Source organism: Chaetura pelagica, unplaced genomic scaffold (assembly GCF_000747805.2).
Source record: "Chaetura pelagica isolate M959 unplaced genomic scaffold, ChaPel_1.0 scaffold68, whole genome shotgun sequence".
NCBI lineage: Eukaryota > Metazoa > Chordata > Aves > Apodiformes > Apodidae > Chaetura > Chaetura pelagica.
The window spans coordinates 4,464,233-4,487,830 of NW_009954407.1; the positions used below are offsets into that span (position 1 = coordinate 4,464,233).

Here is a 23,598-nt window from a genome sequence, read left to right on the forward strand (position 1 = left end):
CGGCGCCCCTACGGTCCCGGAGCTGCGCGCCGCGTCTCTTTGGGGGGGGGGGCGACCTGCACTTGGGAGTGCTTGCAGCTGACTTGCGCCACCGCGTGGTGAGATAAATCCGGCTACCCCAGCTTATAGGGGAAAGTATAACCCTGTCTTACCTGCACACAAATCGCGACCCTATACGGGAACGGCGTCGGGCATATCCCTCCTCCTCCTTCCCTCACTTAAATAAGTAAATAAGGTGTGTAACTAAGGTGTATTTCATGTGTTTTAATCACTCCTTTTGAACCTCCTGCCCCAAATTGCTTTGTTTTCCCCACAATAAACCGTGCATTTCTTTAGAAATATTAGTAAGCACTGAGCAAGTTATTCACTCGAAAAATTCAGGGCATAAGCCCCTGTCTCCTCTGTGTAAGGCGATAACCGTGTGGATCTCTCAGCAAATCCTGATAAGTTAATACACTCCAATAAGGAGATATAATAGGTCACGGATCGTGACATCATGTCAGCCTGGTCTTTCTGTTTTCTCCTGCCACATTATCCCATTTCCCTTACTCATATGTTTGCAGCCCTACATCTACATCTTCTCATCTCAGTCCCAGTCTCCAACCACAGTAGTTCCAGTTTCCCTGTTGGCTCCATGACTGGTTTCCCTCTCTTTCTTCTGAGCTCCTGGTCACCAGCCAAAGGTCTCTAGCCAGAGTCTCATTGTTAGAGACCTGATAATTTGTTTCCAAGTTTCCCAAAACCAAAATGAGGGGTGAAGTTGATAACTTTGAAATTTCAGTCCAACCAATTACAACTTTGCTAAAGCATACACAAGTTATGTTTTTTAAAAAGGACTGAATATATGTAGTTTTGGTAACTGCTCTCTGTATACAAAGAGCAGAATTATTAACAGGAGGAGATTGAAAAGAAATCTAAATAGTATGGACCCTACATTAATTCTACATTAACATGTTGAACAGGCCTCTTTTTAAAAAACGTAATACTTATTAATTAGGAAGAAGTTAAAAGGATGGAAAACAGCCTTGGTAATTGCTTTGTAACAACAGACAGCCTTACTGTCAGCAACATTACTTGTTTTTGCAGTTGGGATGAGGAATAGTGGCAGCAGTTGACTAAGGGAGATGTCTTTATGAATAATCTATTTCATATAGTTTCAGTGTTTGACAGAAAAACAGCCTTAAACTGGTATTCATACATAAATTTCTTTAAAGGCAAGTATCATACGGTGGACAGAGAAAGAAGAGACTCTCTTGCAAGTACTGTAACATTCATGTATATAATTAATCCTATTTTACTGGAAAAAACATGTTCCTTTTAAATACCAACTTTTTTTTCCAAAGTGCTATAAATTGTAACATTCAAAACCAGTTCCTAAATGACACTTTACTCTTAGTACTGCATTTCAGAGTTAACTCATCACTATCTTTACACATCACTGAGCATCTGCAATTAATGATATCCCTGACTATTCCAAGCTTTATGTATAAAATGAGGATATAATACAATGCCATATTGTGGGACCAATCGCACGCATTTGTAATGTTTTAAAAACTCTAAGTTTTTAGCTACAGGTGCTTAAACACAGGCACAACGAGGTTAAATAATAGATACAGAGAGACAGAAAATGGACACTTACCCACAGTGCTTCATGTGAGGGGGTTTATCCATTCTCACTGCCAGTTTAATTTTCAAGTCATTGTCCTGGCTGTTTTTGGGGACTATCATTTTATGCAGATCAGGTGACTTTGGGCTATTGGATGTTGGGTACAACACTACCTGCAAGTCATAAGAGAAAAACTTCAACAAGTTGATATATAAAAAAATAAATGCTAGTCTTTATGGAAAATTTTAAGCAGTTCTTGTTGTATCTCCTGCAATCTGAAAGATGACTAAAACAGGTTTCATAATTGTTGACTCAATCTTATTGTAACAGAATTTTCAAGATGAACTTATTGTTTTCTTATAAATGGGAATTTTCATATTTTCAGTTAATAAAACTCCTTTCTCTGTTAGTTCATTTTGAATTAAGAGTTTTAAGCAAAAAGGAAGAGCTGACTTTGCAAATGGCCATGTACAATCAAACAAGAACCTCAACTTCTACTTTATTCAGTGCTCTGGTGGAAACAACCTATTGAAACATTTTGCTGTAGCATTATGCAACAGATTGCCCCCTGCAGCAGTGCCATTGCTTGAGTGAAGAAAACCAAAATATGCTCTTCCTTAACAACTCATTTTTTTATCATTAGCATTAATAAAAGCCCCACATTTTTCTGCAAAAATCACACAAATCTGAGATTAACTCCAAGGCATCTTTGCTGCAAATGGAGCATAATAAATGTAACACACTATGTCCAGTTCACATATGATATAATAGAAACCTTGTGTTTAATCTACACAGAATGTTAAATATTTAAATGTTAACATTTATACAAATTTATTGATATTTTATTAGCTAACCAGTAATTTTAGATTAATTTAGATCACAATCTGTTAAATATTTATTTATTTACCATCCAGAATGTTTACCCATATATAGTCAGTACAATTAAATATTCCTGATCCATTAAATCCTTGCCCACAGCCACATGTGTAGCAGTTAAGTACTGATGAAATGTAATTGCCTTTCATTCTTATTATATGCACTAGTTTTGAATCAATTTAAGACTCTAAAGTGTTCTAAACATGCCATTTGGGAGACTTTTGTAACATTCAGTGAGTTCTGAACTACCATTATCATAAAGCAGTATTTCAAAAGTAACAACACTCTAAGAAGCAGTTTTCTTCACATCTTTTATTTCTTGAAAACTAAAATTAATCATAACATTAAGCATCGAGTTAATTTCTTATACATAGTCCTTGTGCCTTGTGTCACACATATAAAACACAATATATTCTCAGTTATTAGGAAAGTTCAATCAAGGATTTGAGTAAGAATCTTCAAGCAAGCATAAATATAACAAATGTTCTTAGAGCAAAAAATATTACAATAGTCTGGTCGTTCATATCCAATAAACTGAAATATGACATAAGCTGAAAGTCTTCAGCTTCTCATCTCAGTATTTTGCAGAAACATGCTCCTGCATCCCATTAATATCAGGAGCTTTAATGAAGCAGAAAGATATGATGCATCACCTCAAATCAAGTGTGCAAACTTTGTAACACCAGTGGGAGTAATAACCTGTCAGAACTGTTGAGTATGTTCAGGACCTGTTTCAAGAGATAGGAAAAGAAAAAGTATGTTCTGCTTTTAATAAATCAGGAGGCTACTTTTTTTTTTTCTCTTCTTCTTGCAAACGCATAGCAAACACTATGTGTATCAGAGATGACTCCTTCTCTCCCATGAAACAAGCTGATTTTAATTTTGGGTAAAAGGCACCCCTTAAAAGACCTAAAAGCATTATGAGTATGGCAACCTTTGAGTTCTGAAGCAGCAAAGAGAAAAAATATTTTTACTTTGTTTATCTTTTTAAATGTAAGATTACATAAACAGAAATATTACTCATTCCTTGCATTTAATCACTTGGCATTCATACAGGATCGTAGGTGATGTTACTGATTTTCTCTTTTCTACAGGCTGCAGTGCCTGTTGTCCTGTAACAGCTCATTACAGCTCATGCACTTAGAGTGACATCTTTCTCCTGTCAAGTTCTTAAGTTTTTAGAAGGCTGATGAAAATATAAGCAGACAATTGTATAATTAATTAATTACTTCACTACCGACAATTTATCTTCTGAATTTTTACAGAAGTATTTTAGAGCTTCGTTTTCAAATCTTTCATAATTTGTATGTAGCAGAATATTTAATATGCACTGTGTTGTATTTGCCTTCCAGCTTTAAACAATGAGAGCTAAAAGAACTGTCATCAACCTTTTTATGATTACACACAAGCACACGTACACACAATCACACAAAGCATTTGACAGATATTAATTATCTTAACAATAATCAACATAGTAATACTACTGTAAGGGCAATAATAACCAGTGTGTACCATATAATCAGGTAGCACAAACTGTAAGCTCCCATGGTATCACTGAAACCAAAACACTGGGCAAATATTCCTTGATAGTAAAAATTTGCTGAAATCTGTATTAAAAGGATTCTCTCTAATATGGCACATTGCAACACAATGTCATTGCTACTGTCCATGCAGAAACTTTCTATGCTATTCTGTCTCAGATTTCCTTTCAACACTGTTTAAGGGAATTTAATCTAGCTTTGTTCTATAACCTATTTTAAAAAATATAATTATAACACCTCATGTGTCTTCTGGTGACACAAAACTCTCCTACAGGAGTTTGAATGTGTCTAAAACTTCTAAAAGTTTCATAAAATTTCTACTACATCATGTATTTCTGAATTATTTTTTTTTTAATTTATCCTACTTTATTGTTCTTATACCCATGAACATCACCATAGGAGATTATTCAGCAGCAGCACAGAGAACTATGACTTGTTAGTCTAAGACTGTTTACTGTAAGTAAACTACTAGGTAATTTGCATTAAAAAGTATAATTAACTATTAACGACCAGAATGCTACACACCATACTGCTGTGCATTGCATTTCTTCAGAAGATTTAAGGCAAATAGTATCAGAACAGTGTGCATCGAGATAATTCAGTAAATTCAGCCACCTCATGATAATTGAACATAGCTGACCATGTGGTTCAATTATATCTACTATTAGATTTCCTCAGACCACACTGTTACTGAAAGAGTGACAAGTTCACTTTATGACTCTCCTCATTGGTATGAAAAATAAACACAGAAATATTAAATATGATAGAGCAACATATTAATGGTATGTGCAAATGGGATGTTCTCAAAACACAGTTTCTTAGCTGCGAATGACTGAAAATGTTTTTCTCTTGGACTGCTTGAAAGATATGAACCCGTGATTCAGTTGTGTATTTAAGTCCCCAGCTGGATCACAAGAGAAGAATTTTTTATTAAAGTACACCTGAACCAAACAGTCAGTCCAGCCAAGCAACTATTAACTCTCTTCTATCTTTGGTACATTGATCATATCTTCCTTTAAAGGTAAGAAAGAAAAGCTGAGTTGTCCAAAACACTCTGAAAGCTTGAACAAATCAACCTTGGGACAATCTTGCTTTCTCAGATCAGATAACCAGGTAGAATGTTCAGAGTCAAAAGTGCTGTGCAGAAATACCTCTCATGGAAAACTCTAGCCTCAGCACTTAAAGTCTGGCTAGGTTACAATAAATAGTGAACTGAATCTTACGTCACATGGCCTTAATCACAATCAGCAGAGAGAGCTCTGTTCAGAATAAACAGTACACTAGTGGTCATGCAAGAAACCTCAGGAGGAACTGGAGAAATCAAGTTCTCTAAGTCCTGAGCTCTACTAGAAACTCTAACTCAATTTGTTATTATTTAAAACTATGAAAAACAGAGTGCCCGACAGAAGATCAGACGCTTCCTCAACTGCATTTGTTGAAGCTTTCATCATGCAACAGGACGAATTAGTTTTATGGAAGGTTTCTTCTTTCATGTTTTAAAATATAGTGATTTGAAAAGATGCCAGTGCAAGCAGAGAGGACAGGAAAATTTTATGTAGTGAAACAAGCACCCATTATTATTTGGCACCCACAAATTTATGCTGCTGATCATTGAGCAAATATTATAGGAAAATTTCCTAGTTAAATACACTGTTTTACTGAGTTGAAAATTGCATGATAAACCAAAAATTACTAAAGCTACTTTGGGATAAGAAATAGATGACTAGTAACAGTGCAGAGACCCTCCAGTGATATGTTGTTCGTGTAACCCTGGCCCCAGCCTTACTTATAGGACACTTACCTATTTTTGAAAATGTCTACTGCTTCCTCTCAAGTCACCTCACTTCTAACTTGAAAATTTGGAGCTGCTTTGAGTTATGTCAGTGCCTTGGCCAAAGACAGGTTACTGTCAGAAAGCCAGAAGCTGCTGTCAGTGTGACAAGAAATGTCACACAGCTCCCTTGAATGCCCCAGCAGCAGCCTGCCAAGCACAGCACAGCACTTGTGTTCTCTGAGCATGAAGTCATGACATGCTGCTGCCAAGAGGATGAAGCAAAAGAAGCTCACAGGAAGGGACAAGGTTGGAGGTAGAAGTGAGAAAAGGAGATGGCTCTCTTGAAAGCAACTCCCTTAGAGAAGTTCTTACCTAGGGGATCCCTAAATTAAGGTTAGTAGGAGCTTGATCACCAAGGGAGCTTATGAGTATTTTACACAAGCTCCATCATCCCACCTATTGAGCAATCTCTTGCTTTTCAGCTATGATTATATTACAGTGGAAACACTGAGACAAGGCTTCTGTAACAGATGGCTAAAAAGAAACCAAAATTAAACAGAAAAACTGAATGAGTTCATGGTGAAAGAGCTATCTCAAATAATGTTGTTGATAAAGAACTGGGAAGACTTTGCAATTTATGCAATCAATGGACCTCTGCTGATGCCACCAGCTGAACACTTTAATAGATCTTAGACAATGATAAAAGTTGTCTTTAAGTCCTTCCCAAACAGCCTCTCTCCCAAATCTAAGAGAGAGCCTGCCTGAATGAAAAATACCTCAAGAATTCCTGACAAAAGGCATTCTCAGAGAAGCTACTAATAAAAGTCGTATTAACACGGAAACAATAACACTCAGCCAGACATAGAAGGGTGCTGACAGGCAGACTGTTTGGGGAGCAAGAGAAAATGGGAGAATGGAAGCAATCTCTTCTTATTTTACAAACTGTAAAAAAAGAAAAACTCAGACCACCAAAACCTCAGTCATTTAAAAATGTGGAGAAACACATTCCCCAGGATGGCAGGCTTTAAATAAACACGTACACAGTATGAAATTGTCTCTGCTTAGCAGCACTTTGAATGTAGCACAGAAGACAAATAACATGTCTGGTGCAGTCGGGATTCAGAAACTAGACAATCATATCAGTATGGGTACCTAGCCAGTACAGCTATTTTAGAATGTTTTTAAATCAAATCCAGACTAACAGCACCAATGAAAAAAACTGTAACTACATAACTAATTACTGCTAGCTGCAGCTGACTGTGACAAGCAGGTTGTGAGACAATATTTCCCCTTAATTGAATACTCAGAGTGACAAGGCTGAAATATTCTTATATTCAAAATGTATCAGCAAACACTGCCTGCTGTTCTCACATTGTATTCACATGTGTGCTAAGCAAGCACAATGGCTGTCACTTTGAATTAGTAGGTTTGAACATCTCCATACACAAAGTACTGAACAAGGAAAAGTGGTGTCAGATTCCTGAGTTTCAGAAACCACCAGGCTGATTTTTCAGAATTATTTACTCCAAACTCTGAAGGCTTCTTCATGATTCTTCAGCTGTTGCACCAAACATCAATTCTGCCTTTTGTATGGACATACAAAAATTACTGAAGGAACCAGATCGATGTCAGTCACATAAAAACTGTGCCACACATTTCAAAGGTATTTGAGTAAAGTTTGTGCAGAACACAGAATAAAGGTGAAGATTTTTTTTTTGTTTAAAGATACTTAAAGAGTTCTGCAGGGAGCCAGAATAATATTCCCCAGCAAGCATTTAGAGGAATAGAGCAATGTCAGACAAGCAACATAGTAAGTACTAGTTTCTGTATGTTAACATCATCTTAAATGCCTTGAAGGGAAAAGATGTTCATTACAGACAAAATCATTCTGTTGCTTGGTGCTTATGTGGTGACTCCAGCAGCCCTCAGAGCTGTGAGCATGGACTGCCCTCTCTACTGAAAGTACAAGCCTACATCCCTTCTGCTCCAACATGAGCTAGCTACTTCTGGAAATCATCAGCATCTCCTCCTTAAAACAAGGAGCTGTAGTGCCATCATTCTGAGATCAGGGCCTACATCTTGAGTTTCTAAGTGTGAGGGATTGCCATATGCTGGTGGGGTCAATGGAAACAGCTTCTCCTCTGTTGCTCTGGGGAAACTGTTGTTGGCTCCACATTTCACATGTTGGATCTGTTGCATAGAAAGCTGACCCCTTGGTGGCAGATGAAATCCTGTGGTATGTGATGAAATTCAAAATTCAAATCACATAGCTTGAAGCTGCCTTTTATTTCTAATTATATTAAACAGCACAAAACCTTCAGAAAAACAGCAGGGTACAGGAAATGCAAACTTCACTAATGTAGAAATATGGTACAAGGTCAAGACATATGCTTTGAAAAAGGTACTTCACTGATGAGAATTAATGTCCACATCAAGCCTGTCTCAGAAGGGGCAGGTTTGAGTTGAATTTCTAAGTACAGAAAAAATACCAGCAGAACTATCTTCAGGCCATTTCAGAGCATAAACCTACCTGAATCAGCTGCACTCCTGAAAGTCACTGCAGTGTACTGACCGACCAGGCACAAAGTTGACAAACTTTTAACAGAACTAACTAAACAAGCCTTTGAAAGCTAAAATGTATACTATAAGAACACAGAATACCTTAAAACAATTTGAGAAAATTCTGTCAAATATTCTCCCAGCCTTCTCTGAACGTAGCAACCACTACTCTTCAAAACTTCAGTTAAACTACAGGTAAGTTAGAATCATAGAATCATTACGGTTGGGCAAGATCTCTAAGATCATCAAGCCAACACCACCATTACCCATTATACCATGCCCTGAAGTGCCTTGTCTACATGTATTCTGAACACCTTCAGGGATGGTGACTCCCCCGCTTCCCTGGGCAGCCTGTTCCAGTGCCTGACCACTCTTCCAGCATAGCAGTTCTTCCTAATATCCAATCTAAATCTCCCCTGGTGCAACTTGAGCCCATTTCCTCTCATTCTATCACTTGTTACTTGGGAGAAGAGACCAACACCCACCTCACTACAACCTCCTTTCAGGTAATTATAGAGAGTGATGAAGTCTCCCCCCAGCCTCCTCTTCTCCAGACGAAACAATCTCAGTTCCCTCAGCCACTCCTCATAAGATAGTCCTTTTCTCAAGTTAGCAGATTCCCTCCTTCTCCTTAGTTGAGTGACTGCCACCACCATCCGGAAGGTGTCTGTCAGCAACCCGAGGTACTGCCAGGCCAGGAGGCACAGCAGGACAGACCAGACACCCAGACTGGCTGATGGGCAGCCAATGTGCCTCCTCAGCAAGAGCTGGGGGCACAAGATTTACAGGTCCTCTCTGCCTGGTTCACACTACTCTTCTCTTTCTACGACACATTGCACTTTCTAGAACCTGATTTTGGCCTAAGAAGGAAAAATGATCCTGTCAAGGTAAGGAAAATGTGAAAGAAGAATGAAAGCTGCTATAGTACACGAGTGAGAACTCGTATTTCATTCTGACATACTACTTCCATCACTTCTATCCCAAATCCATCCTTCCACCACTTCAGTCCTACCTTCCCTTTCCCCAGTCATTTGCTATACTTTTTACATGCCAAGTCTTCTCTCTCTCTTCTCTCTACTCCTAATGTGAATATCTACAAGCATTGGGAGGTCACCTAGGAATTAAACAAAGGTAAAAAAGATAAAGAGAACCATCATGTATCCCGGATGCAAGTTTCTAAGAGGCAACCCAAGTCAACTTACCACGTTTTGAACACTGGAAAAAGTCACCCTTCAAAGAAAGAGCACTTTTTGGTACAGCTGCAGCAGAGAAGGTGCTGTACTGAATACCTTATACCATTTTGTGTTATGTTTTGTCAATACTTGCATTTCTACACATAATTTCTTACATATATCTTTTTTCTACACATAATACTCACTCTTCCCAGTTCCTTATCTTCAAGTGCCAGCACCCCGGTGCTTTCTGTAAAGAGTTTTACTTTGACAACAGGCCGAGGGTGAGTAGTGGTGAAATCCCCTTGGGTTCCCCATCTGCAATAAATAACAGAATAGAATTTAACTGGGGCAGAGGACAGGCCCGAGAGTGATGGGACTAATATTTTGTATAGAATATTTATTAATGCACTCTGAGAACCTAATTTCCAAAGTTTTTAAGGGAAACAGCGTGGCAGTAGATTTTTGGCACATCCAAGATTATATATTTACATGGGAAAATTGGCTTTTCTCTGCAATAAGACAAATGAGGGGGTTCCTATATGATTTTGTCATCAAAAACCAGTAATGCATTTTTTAATGGCAAAACCCAAAGGACTGAAATTATGTCCTCGTAGCGGAAAACAGAACTGAGCAAGAAAGCAAAGGAGGAGGAGGAAGGGGCAAACGGAGAAAGGTAGAAGGGCAAGAGGAGGCAAAATCCACAATTGCATTCCTTAGCACTGTACTTACTTGCAGCCATCTGATACTCTTGGCTGCCAGTATCACAGCAAACTACATAAAGCTCATAACTCATCTTCCTTATTACTCCCTGTAGATTATTAGAACAGCAGTTCAATTTCTTTGGATCTCTGTATTGTTGCAGAGGTATCCTTCCTCCTCCCATTTGAAATCACAAGTTGGGAAAGCAACCAAAATGTAAATGGTATCATATTAATTTTAGTTTGCTTCTTCCAAGAATGAACATGGGTATGAGACTGAATAATCTAGATAGAAATTGAGTTAATTTATATGCTGTACCTTTAAAAGCACATTATTATGCATGTTGTTAATGCATCAGGCATTAACTGAAGCAGAACTCAGAGATTAAAGCATACCCAAAACATATAATATTGAACTCTCAGCTGTAGGGTAACCCATATAATAATTGCTGCTAATAACAACTTAAAATTTATGCTTTTTCATTTTGTCAGTATTAAACTAAGTGTACTTATTAGAATGGCCTTACTGACTTTATTTTGTACTGTCAGCACCCACTAATAAACTTTCCTCTTGTAAAAAATAAAATTCTGAGCTCAAAAGGTTGTACCATGGATATAACAAGATATTGGGCACTCAACATGTATCAAGGGTGATCCAAAACAAGGGACAGACTGAGTAAAGCATACTGGTGCACACTGGCTAGCCTATTGTGAAGTACATTTTACTATTCTGAAATCAAATCATATTGGTGCTCGAGATCTGGCAGTATATGAGTTGATAGTATAACTAGTGGCAGAGTGCTTTGCAAAAGCTGATTTCCCTTCACTGCAAAATTATCCACTACCAGCAAGGAGGTGGATGTTTATGTCAGGTAAAGATTTATCACTGTGTCACAGTTTAACACTGCGCTGGCTATTAAACAAATGACAGATGCTCTCTATTAGACCCTCTTCCCTCCCCCACAGGTAAAGGGGAGAGAATAAGGGAGAGAGACTTATGGGCTGGAAACTAAACTACACAGCTGTAATGAAACAGTAATAATGAAAAGGAAAATAATTAAATATCTCAGACCTGGACTGGAAAGAAAATGTTCAGGTCTCAACAAACCTTCATGTATCAACTATTTCAAGAATCTGTATCAACTTCAGTGTTCCTACTTTGTTTAGAAACATACATCTAATCTTCAGGTTAGAATCATACTCACAGTGCAAGTTGTGAGATGACAGATCAGGAATCAAAAAGACAGATGGGACTCACAGCACCTCCCTGGCACATCTGATTACATTGGTACTTAAATCTCATTGAAAACACCTTAAATCCAGGCCTGACAAGCATTTTGTTGTTAGTGAAGTACTGTGTGAATGTGGATTTATCAAGTGTTATATATTACTAACTGCAACTGCATATCTACAGAGAGAGAAAAAAAAATGTGAGAGCACAAGCAGCTGTAAACAGCAGTGCAAGTTATTCCACAGTGATCTGACAATAAATCTTTAACTTGACAAGGAGGATTCATTTAGCCAAATGAAAATAGAGTTGAATCCATACTTATCTGATTCTGGCTTTTTTACTGAGACTTGCAAAGAGAGGATTAGTTGGCACTAATTGCTGCTAGCTCTCCTAGCACAAATATTGTAAGCATCTCCTTTTCTCTTATGTGCACAGAAACACCCATCCATTTGGCAAGGACTGACACCAGGATGCCACACTAGAAATCCTGGCCTTAACATCAACAGCTGTCTCATATAACCCAAAGGCATATTAATTTTCTATGTTTCACACACTCTACAAAAATAACACTAATATTTTGACTGCTCCCCTCAATGAAAGTATTTGAATAAGGATGTTAAACTGTTACTGCAGATACTCCAGAAGCAGCATCAATGATTTAATATGGTAATGATTATTCTTTATACACAACGTTACAACCACTATTTTATTCAATATGTATTTCAATTACATAATTGGGATCTGGAATTCATTCATATTTGCATCTTTCTATAATGTCTAACAGGTGGTTTAGGTTGCAAATTTTTTTTCTGGAGAAAAATATAATCTATATTTTCTTATTTCTATATTTGAAAAATACTTATTTATTTTGATGGAAGCACAAGGAAAATAATGTCACACTAAAATAACATTAAGCAAAATAATCATATTAAATTGCAGCTGAAAGGCAATGGTTTAAGAAGATTCTAAACCAATAATAATGTTGTTTTACAGCAGAGGCACAGACAAGCCCTACAAACTAATTTGTGAGCTTGATCAAGTACCTTGGCCCTTCATCACTGATGTCATCCAATTTTTTATATGTCTCGATTCTTTTCTTCCTTGTGTTACTGTGATTCCACTACTTCAAGTAGAAATCCTGCTGAGAACTAAAGATTCATTGTTTTAGAATCCTTACTACAGAAACACTGATACTTTACAAAAATAACTTCCAAGGTTGTCAGCCACTGAACGAGAATGAAAATAATAATGGTTTTAAACCTCAGGTTCCCATCAAAATCTTCCTAAAACTACAAAATATAGATATTAGAAAGATATTTTTTTCTACAGAGGTGGGTGACATTAGGAAGGAGTAGTACAGAAAAAGGGAAATGATGGTATAAAGATGGAAAGTCATACAATTGCCTGTAAGTGTCACCTTTGATTGCACCTAAGCACGGATTACACTAATCTCATACCCCCCTACCCCCTTTTTAAAAACATTTTCCATTTATTTCCAATTCTATATGGCAACTTTTGACTTGGCATACTAGCTGTTTGAAATGCAGACTAACAAGCCATATCTTCAGCACCTCCCTTACAGAAAAGTTGGGTGTTCAGCACCTGTAGCTGCATCCACTAAGTAGCCCAGCACTTCCAAATGCACTGTTGAGTCACTAGTACAGTCGCTCAAAAAGAGTTATTTATTTCTTTCCCCCCTGTGGACTCAGCTGCAAAATTAAGGGCTTTAAAGCTGGTTGTTACAAAACACTGGAACTCTGCTCTGAAGAACTGAGAGCTCCAAATCAGATCCTTACTGTGGCAACAACAAGGATACAGTATTTTGATGTATATGCTACATTGTAAAGCTCCTTTATACAACTAGATTAATATGAAAGAAAGAAAAAGCTGATCACACACTGTTTTTTTCAGGGTTTGCTTCTAGTAAAAATAATAATTATATTAAATAAAGGAATTAACAGAGCTCAAAATTGCTGATCATTTATCATATTGCTAATAATGAGCTAGACACAATAATATGTTTCTTTCTAACCATAAAACATTATTAATATCTGAAAAAAAATACGTGGGGGAAAAAAAAAGAATAAAAAAAAAGAAGGCAAAACTGTGAATAATTTTTTTAAAGCAAAAAAGTGACTAAGAAAAACAAAAAGGAAAATTAGAAGAGGGCTTCAAGGCATAATAAGCAACTACATGAAAACACTAATTTAGGCTTTCTAAAATGAAAATAAGAACAGTACACTCTAATACTACAGAATGCTATTATGACATGTATTGTCATCACAAACATAAAACAGTGCAAATAAATTATTACTTAGTCTTGCTTTCCCATTTCACTTTCAATAGACTGACCTATCTGAGCCTGCACAGTTTATCAGAAAAGACTCAGGAATCAAATCAGAAAATGTCAGTATTCCATCTGGCACTGCACCACTTCTCTTTTATTCTGAAACCCCTTTTCACTCCTCTTCCTGACTCCTACTGCTCTTATCAGCTGTCTACATTATTCTGCCTTTGTTTCTGCTGTCCTTCTACACTAAATCTGCTGGTATGGCTTTCAAGTGGGCACATTAACCTGTAGATTCATACCTTATATACTAAGTAGTTATTTAGAATTTTCAAGACTTACACATTTATTTTTTCTTCATTTGTTCAGTGGACTATTCTGTATTCTAAAAGTACCGGAACACCTGATTCTTCTGAGCACCTCAATGCACAGATTAACACAGTGACAGCAAAGCAGTCTGTCCATGGTGGACTGAAAAATAGCTTTCTGAGTGTTATGAGCATTTCAGAGATACAAAGTATTCTTAGCCTGTATAGAGTTCAAAATAAAAAATTCTTTCTTTCAAAACCTTTGCCTCAACCTTTCTCTTCACCCCAAACAACAAGCCAAAACTAAATGGCAGCATAAAATTCATTCACATTCAAATACTGCATCTAGTCAAACATTTACGATTTATTTTTAATGTACTTGCATTATATTGCTTGCAACAAATAGAAGCAAAATTTTGAAAGGTCTTTTCAAACCAAGATAGTAGAAAGGTATATTTGAAAATGTAAACTAGGTCAGTCTGATCATATCTAAATGTAAGAGAAACCCAAAGGAATTGTTTTCACGTCAACTATTGCCCACCAATAATTTTCCAGAATGAGGCAGCTGCAGACCACTTTGAATGACAAATTTCAAATCCACTTTACCAGAGTATTCCAGAAGGAAAGGGAAGCAAAATTTGATGTAATCCTTTCAAAAAACTTTTTTTTTGACAGACCATCATCCCTCTCCATGATAATTTACAGGCAGCTGTAAGCTGTCTTTGCCTTCACTCTGCCCCAGCCAGAGACCAGGCAGCTATATTAGTATGAGGCTTAGCTTGATCCAAAACATTTTTCTTCTAAGTAGAATTTAATTGGCTTTAGCTCAACCCCACACTATTCAGTTTGAAGTTGGATCACACATCTATATAAATGCTTTAGTGCAATTTTAGAGAACATTTATGTCTGCAAAATACTAGTTAAATTTGCCGTGGATTAGGCAAGAATGAGAATGGAAAGAGACACATCATGTACATCAAGCAGCATATAAGCAGTCTTTCTCCAAGCCCTGAATGTTGTTACAGTGAAAGGGTAACAGTTTGACATGCATCTTCGAGCCCCAAGGTCTCCCAAATGAACTACTGAAATCAAACTGGTATGAGTCTTACAGGAGACGTGTAATGTCATGATATATCTTATAAGAAGACAGTCACCCTGAAGAGCTCTTATCCCAAGCAAGGACACTAGATGAGGTGGGTTAATACACTGAATCTGAACAGAGAACCTATTAATTGTAAGCCCTTCATCCCATCAGCTTTCTGCCTGGGATCTCAGCGCTGTGCAGAGGGTGGTGCACTAAAGCTGCAGTCTTGAGGAATGCAAACATCACACCAGAGAAGAAATCCTGGTTGCTTTTTGTCAATTATTAGCATGCTGAGCAGAGAAGCAAGAACAACCAGGATTTAGCCAGAACAATAAAAAAGGTAAAGTGAAGAAAATAAAAAAAAATACCCAAATAAGTCTCGCTGGCAGAAGGATTATGTTTATTACTAACTAGAGAGATTTATAAGATAATTATTTTGGGAGTCAATCATAGAATCACTGTAAAAGTTAGGCTGGAAAGAACCTCTGGAGGTCATCTAGTTCAAATGCTGCTCAGAGCAAGATCAGTTAAAATCAGATCACCTGGGTTTATCCCAGTTGAGTTTCAAATTTCTTTTAAAATTAAGAGCCTGTATGCAATTCATACTTTTTTGAAGTAAGAGAGGTGAAAAATCTGTTGGACATAAAATGGTAATCAATGACAGAACATAGCATAGAAACTTAATTATTTTAGAAATCAGATATCTTTCTCCTGTGAATATTATATTCTCCATATATTTGAGCTGATTAGGTATTATTTCCTTTCTTTAAAGAAGCAAGCAATCGGTCAGGCATCAAGGATAACTGAATAAAATTGTAATCTAAATTTTCAGCTGAATCCAAATTCTTTTTGTGAAACTCATCCATCATTAATCAAGAATATGGGCTGGGATAAATATGTGTTTTTTTAAAAAGGTAATTTCTTCCACCCTATTTTTGTGAATTGCTCCAATAATGAAAATAAAATAAAATAAAAAAAAAAAAAAAGAGACTTACTGACATATCACAAGATGAAAGCCATGATGGAATTCATCCTTAAAAGATATAAAAATGAATCTCAGAAAAAATTATAACAATCATTATGCAACTCAATGAAACCTAGATTATGAAAGCAAACACACTTTCTTTCCTGTCACAATCCTTACCCCACTGGGCTTCCCTTAAATTCCAAAATACTTATTAAAAGATCACACTAATCTTCACCAAGTTTTCAATGTTGTTCACATCAACACAGTTGTATCTCTCAAGCTTTAGCCTTTGAAATTATCTTACGAAAATTGCACAGAAGTTCTCTAATATACAACTTCACTTCTGTACGTTTCATAAAATATATTTATGGTTTAAAGAAAATAAGTCTGGATTTCAAAAGTAGGCTGAACAATTGTACTTTGTTATACTCTAAGATCAACATTCATTCCACTGCACTTCGGTGTAAATAAAAAAATTCCAGAGGTAATACTCAAAAGAACAGGTGAAATGCATCAAGTAGAAGACTCTGTTCAAGAAGCTAAATCCTAAAGAGGATTTATCCTCAGAAGATGTAATAGGAAGCACAGGAACAAGAAGCTAAGCATGGTTAGATCAGGTGCTATGAAACTGCAATCTCATTTCAACTCTGTAAAAATCCCCTGTGCAAATATACTAATTTCAACAAAAAAAAGTACCCAGACAAACAATGGAAAAAAACCACACACCCTAAGGAGAGCTGGTCAGGTTGCCAGCACAGACTAGTTTGACCACTGACCATCTGATCATCAAACACTGATTCTGTCCTTTGCTTCTTCCTATGCTTAGTGTTTAGTTTTATACTTAAGGCTTGAAGCAATATGAGGCAGGGAAAACTTTTTCATTCTACTTTTTCTCCTACACAAAAGTAATGACATGGATTCCTACACATTTAAGCAATATAAGGACTGATTACTGAAAACCAGAAGTATAATAAAAGTATTACTGAACAAAATTAACCTAATTTATGTAGATGTATCAGGCACAAGGCAGTAGCAATTGTAAAAATTCAATATCCAAAACTCTTTCATTAGTAACTGTTGTTTAAATTATAAATTTTTAAATTAAATCTTTTTTTTAAAAAAAACAAACGCTTCTATATTATTATTTTTTTTTGTAATTAATCTTTAATTATGTATCCACAAGTGCTCATACCTCCAAGTGCTTTATGGAATTAAGGATGGTAGGATATTGCATAAAAATACTGTGAGCAGAATGTATTTTTGCAGTCTTGACTGAGGTTCCCTGACTCCTCTGGTCAGATATTTAATCATGCATTCTTCTAATACTTCTACATATATCACACATACATCTAATATATAACAGCCTTTTTAATAAGGTTTTGTAATCATTGGAAGCAAAACAAGATCTTATTTGTCCTGTTTACATGAAGAATATTCTGGCTCTATTAAAATTTTCTCATCATGCAAGATATGATCTTTTTCTATTGCATAAATATGTGAGAAGAGAATGTCACTAGTGATAAAAGACAGAATATTCCCATCCTTTACCTTTAGGCATGGTTATACATACTCAAAAGACTATGCTTTCAAGAAACTGCATTATTTAATATTTAGAATGAATAAAAATCAGTGATACAAAAACATGTGGACACCAGACTCCACAAGACCAAAAACTAAGTCTTATCAGTAACATTTGAAAAATGAAATTAGCGCTGCATTTTGCCAGATGACCCCCTGTGGTACCACAGCAATGGTTATGCAAAACTCCATATAACTGAAGGGGTCCTCTGAAGGCTCTGCTTTCTGATCTCTGGCGGAAAAGGTCACAGGCTATGTTGGAGGGATTTGCAGCAGGGCTAAAAGGCAGAAAACAGTTGGAAGGAATGAAAAAATATTTCACAGGCAGTAATAAAAATTTTATAGGGTTTGCATGTGAAGCTGTAACACTGATCGGTTTGTAATATTTTCCAAGACTTAAGCTCAGTCAAATGATATTTTTCTACAGCATTTGCATTTGAGAATGACTATTAACCACTCAGTTACATACACACAAACAAGGCTTTATTTACTTAGTTAGAGAAGGAAATGAAACACTTCAATATAAACTCACAAAATTATTATTCAAAGAGAGAGAAAACAGGAGAGGGTTTGAATGCAGTAAGATACCAGAAAAAAAACCTTACTGATAAACTGTCAGGATAAAACTGCACTGTCCTCTCTGGGACTCTAATTAGGTTTTTTGCCTTTAAGGAAGAGCATACATATTCATTAAAACAATGAGAAAATATTCAGCATGGAATAGTGGTTAAATCCTGAATTAAGTTTCCACTTGACTCATCCTTCCATTCATCTCCATTCTAAGGTCACACCAGCTTACACTCCATTTTGAAGTATTCATCTGAGTATCTCATTTTCTCCTTTACCCCGACAAAGCTTCTGAAACTTCTGACTGAGTAGCAGCATTGCACTGCATACACTGATGTTTCGCAGGTGAAGAAAAAAACAGACATAAACAATTCTTTACACTGCTTTTAACCACAACTGTAGCTACCAGTTCAAAACGATAAACCAACTACAGAAAATGTATGTCACAAGCACATGATTTGGAGCTCTTGCCAGCAGTCTCCCACAGCAGGCTGGTGGTAATCATTCACTCTTCATCACTGTCTCCTTTTAAGCTTAGTATGAGAGCTTTACTACCCTTTTCTAGCTGCACGTCCGATATAAAATCTGAAGTTATGTTCCCATTTATCTGGGATTTGTCAGTGCAAATGTTACTGCTAGTGATTTGAAGAGTCAAGCTCGACTTTTTATTTTTTGCAGTGAGTTTTGTGTTTTCCCCTCCAGCCTCACTGATTATTTTCCTTCATATCAAAGTACCAAAAATTACCCCAGTGAGGAACCAGCTACAGCAGCAGATGATGCTGGTGATAGCCTAGAGTAGCCAACAGCCTATTTTTTCTGTATCAGAAAAGAGACAGGGAGATGTGCGTGCCCAGCTGGTCATTGGCCAGTGCTTGCATGACTTTGCCCGTAGCTGCTACAGGACTGAGGGGGAAAGGAGGCATCTCTATTCCTTGTACTAGTACCATTATTAACATTATTAACAAGAGCAGAAAGTCACTTGTGTTTCCATCTCTTCACATACCTCCTCTCTGCTTGAGAACATTCAACCCCTTCACTCAGTGACTGACCCTCCCCACCACTCTGGCAGGTCCCTGTCAGACAATAGTGATGAGCGCTGGAAGAAGCAGGAGGGCAAGAGGAGGCAGATGACTGCATAGGGCAAGGGATGTGTTGGTCATAAAAGAAACATCTTTGAAGGCCTTAGAAGGACAGGACACACCTTAAGTCTTTTGAAACTTGGGGACTTCTCCCTGCCTTTAACAGTAGTCTGTAGGCTCTCTTTTACCAGCACCATCTTCTGGTTAAACTCTGCCAAGCTCTCTTACTTCCCTCCGCTATCAACAACAACAACAAAAAAGCAATACTGTTATTGTTAAGGAAACCTCCTTTGGCTCTAACAGAAAAATTAAACTGTGAAATAAAGAATCTCCCTTTCCATAGGCAGCTTCCTCCATCTTCCTTACTGTTTGCCCTCAATTTGCTAATTTTAAGTCTGTCTAATTTAATATCCCCCTCTATTGCTTCAAACTACATCTCTATATACACTCACAAACTATGGAACTCTGTATGCTCATAATCATACTGTACCCCAACATCTCATCATCTTGCTAGAAATGGAGAACCGCACAACTCAGAACTGCACAAGAATTTGAACTAGATCAATTTTAGAGCTCTATCAACCATGCCCACTCACATTACACTGTTTTGCAGGAGAGCAGGTAAAGAGCACCAGTAACCCCCATTCCTGTCCTTCCAATGTACTGTTCACGGCATTTCTCAATCACCCATTTCCTAAAGATGCACAATTTTTTTCCATACGAATCCACATGAATTTGGTTAATACAACATCACTTATGTGGAACAGCCCATAATGCATGTTTCTTCCATATTCAATCAACTCATACTTATTGAGCCTGAAATCCACCTAATCAGCTTACAAGCTCAGAGCATGTCCTAACACTACTCCTTTTCCTAGAAACACTCCAGTTTTAATCCTGTTGACTCTATCGATTCTGGAACTTCCTTTTCATAAAGTTTCTACTTTGACACATAGGAAATTCAACTAATCTGTTATTAAATTTTATCAGGTGTATCTATATATTTGATGTATACCTTTGATTGGTTTAACAATCTTTATCCTAACCTGCAGCCTTCAGTATAAGTAAACCATGAACAGACCATGAACTATCCCTACTATGGTGCACTGTATCTAGAGACAGCTACAGAGAAACAAAACACTTGAAATCTACCAACTGTTTTCTGGAAGGAAAATGACCATGTCCAAGATTGAAGAATCTATGTATTGGAGCTGATTTAGGGAGATCTGAGGACCCATACCAATGACACCAGGGCTTAAAAGAGCATTTAAAACAGAAGCTAACAAGTTCAAGTGTGAGGAAAAAGAGACGCACACCGTCAGAAGAAACAGGAACCTTAACTTTGACAGTAGGCAAAGGTTGGAGGCACTTGTTGCAGGAACAGTATCAGAGCAACTTTGAGATCAAAGAGAAAGCACAGCTTGCAGATGTGCCCTCCATGTGAAAGCCTTGAAACTCTCAAGGGACCCTGAGTCAGCAGAGAACACTCAGACTGGTTCACAAATGAGCAGGGGTTGTTGCATACCCACTTACGACTTTACTTCAGTGCATATATCAGTCTGCCTTTTATGCTATCATTGCTTCTAGAAGTTCCTCACATGCTACATGCAAATGCCAAGACTGAGCATTCCTATACCCTGGAGAAGGAACACAGCCAGGGACTGCGGCAAGTGGGTTTTACATCTTGTCCCACATACTTAGAATTCTGCAAAGCGGTCCAAATATGTTACAGGAGTAGGCTGCTGGCTTGCTTGCCAGTGAAATTTATTGCAACTAGGAGAAAGTCCACTAGATTAGATCTCCTCCTCCTCCCAACCCCAGAAGAGTCAGATAAAACTCTGTATTGTAATTTTGCCTAACAGAAGTCCTTATTTGTGGTCTGAATGGAACAGAAACTAACATCCCAATTCTGTTGAAGATGTTTTCTCAGATACTGTAACAACTGCAATTTTAAAATTGTTTTTTACAAGGCACACTATGGTGCCAGTAAAACCTTAACACACTGTCTGGAAAGTTACCTACAAAAGATTCCAAATGACATTTTAACAGGGAGAAAAGTCTGTAAGGTCAAACAAATCAAGCAAAAACCACACTTAATTTCTTCCTCTCTGCTACTCTGACTGGTACAACTACAGATGGCATGATGTTATCTACCTCCAAGTCAGTTTGCTGACATCCTCCCTCAAAAATTAATTGAAAGAAGTAGATCCTATAATTTAAAACGGAATAGCCTCAGCAGGTGAGTAAGCCTTGTCAAGTCTGATTACTGAGTATTGATTTTCCACCAATCGTACAAGTTACACTCCACAAGGCCACCTGCACATTAACCTAGAATACATAAAATCACCTCGGGCTAACATCTATTGAGAAGTTTTTCTTTCGGAGGATGCAGGTAGAAACACAGTGCTGCAGTCTCTGTTTTCCTCACACACACATTCAGTGGCATTTGTTTGAAGAGCATTCAGACTTTGCACTTATTCACCATAAATAACTATTACTTGCATTTTCATTTTCCGGAAAGAATTTGAGATAACTACGCGGGAAAAAGCTTCATATAACCTAGCAGTAACTTAACTGCAAAAATCGGAAAGATACTCAGTTAGATTCACCCATGATATGAGGAAAGAAACGCTGGATACAGCAACAGCAGAGTGGCTTACTGTGGCCTGGAAGCTTCTGCTTGGTCTGTCTGAAGCTTCTCACCCCCTTCCACTTCCATTGTGCAGTAGACAATTCGATTGGGAGCGACCGACCTTAAACCTTGCACCTCCATTATAACAATCTGAAGAAAAGAAAGCAAATAGTTTATCCTTCATAAAATGTTCACACAGTTACCAAAAAAATTAAAATAATTAAATTTAAAAAATCTCCGAACCCCACCCATTCAAATTTTCATATACAGAGAAGAGTTTTAATTTTGCTTTGTTTTTCTAGTTTCAACAATATATAGCAGGAATTGAAATTTTTGCTCTGTTTCTACTCGGATAAAGACCAAAATCTCCCTCCAATCATAACTGAAATGCTGGTAGTTGAATTTGAGAATAATGTCTAAATATAATTCCAAATCTTAATACATGAGGAAATCTATCTTTCAAGCAGGCATGTAAATAAATATTTATAGAATTAATAGGCTACTAAGGGAGACTGTAAACAAGATAAGTACACTGATCACATCTTGAAAGGTTAACCATGGTGGTGTGACACTGGAGGTTGCAACCCCTGAATCTCAGAACTGTCTGGTGGTGTGCTGAGAGTGAGGCAGGTTGGAAGACTGCTATCAGCAGCTGGGATTTTTTTCCCCACTACCTACCTCTTTTCCTCCTCCCAGCTCAGTACTTGTGGTCAGGTTCAGCATGCATACGGAGACAAGGGGGAAGAGAAAGGCAGAAAGCCACCTCTACCAGCTGCACCCTAAGAAATTTCCTCACCAGGGAAATTCCAAGTTTTGGAGACCCCATAGCTTTTTAGCTCCTCTAAACTACTCAGTTATCACTCAGAAGAGCCAAATGCAGCCCTACTTCAAATGCTCTCCGCCTTCTATAAACATTATGGTTTGCCACTGTGTGAAATTAAAGGAATTTATACGCTGCAGATGTTTCTAATTCCGAGATTTGAGAAGCAAGTCAGGTTTTCCTGCTTGTTTTGGAAAAGCTGCTTTCTTTCCAGCCCCAGCTGAGCCTATGAGAAGAAACCAGGAAAAACATGGTCCATTTAACCAGCAGAGAAACTGCCCTCAGCTGAACTATGCATGAGAACCATTATATGCTTGATTGTTTTAAAGATGAAAAAACAATTACTACTTTTATTGTCATTAGAGGCGATGGGTTTCTGAGGTCAGCAACCAACTAATTAAATATTTTGCTATTAACCTATTTGCATATTTGCCAGTTTGTTTCAACTCAAGTATGTTAAGTCAGACTTCACCCCTAGCTGTAAAATCCCTTGTACTTTAAAACTCTCACAACCTCAGTAATAGTTACATGTTTTGTAAAATTGCTACTTTGGTAGTATTACAGGGAGCTCACAGTCACTGATCATTTAGAATATTTTTACATTACTCATAAATTACCAACACTGCCTATTATGCTTTATAAATAATAACAGTAATTCAGGGAGAATGAAGTAATCATCTCTCTCTCCCATCTTTTGTGGTCCAGGAATTCAAGTAGTTATCAAAATGATCATCAATTACTGACAAGATTACACCAGAGGTCCTTCTGGCCAGTACTGCCTATATGGTCTTTCCACATGCCAAATGTCTGCTAGTT

The 23,598-nt window shown here is 37.3% G+C and overlaps 1 protein-coding gene across 1 annotated transcript in view; it reads right to left on the reverse strand.

Moving 5' to 3' along the window:
* The window catches only part of CADPS2 (Ca++-dependent secretion activator 2), a 220,420-nt gene that overhangs the window by 140,917 nt on the left and 55,905 nt on the right, over nucleotides 1-23,598 (reverse strand). The window contains exons 6-8 of the mRNA XM_010004331.1: nucleotides 21,991-22,112; nucleotides 9,735-9,846; nucleotides 1,640-1,779 (exon numbers count right to left, since the gene is read on the reverse strand). Of these exons, the coding sequence (XP_010002633.1) occupies nucleotides 1,640-1,779; nucleotides 9,735-9,846; nucleotides 21,991-22,112 (374 nt within the window). The remainder of the gene's footprint in view (nucleotides 1-1,639; nucleotides 1,780-9,734; nucleotides 9,847-21,990; nucleotides 22,113-23,598) is intronic.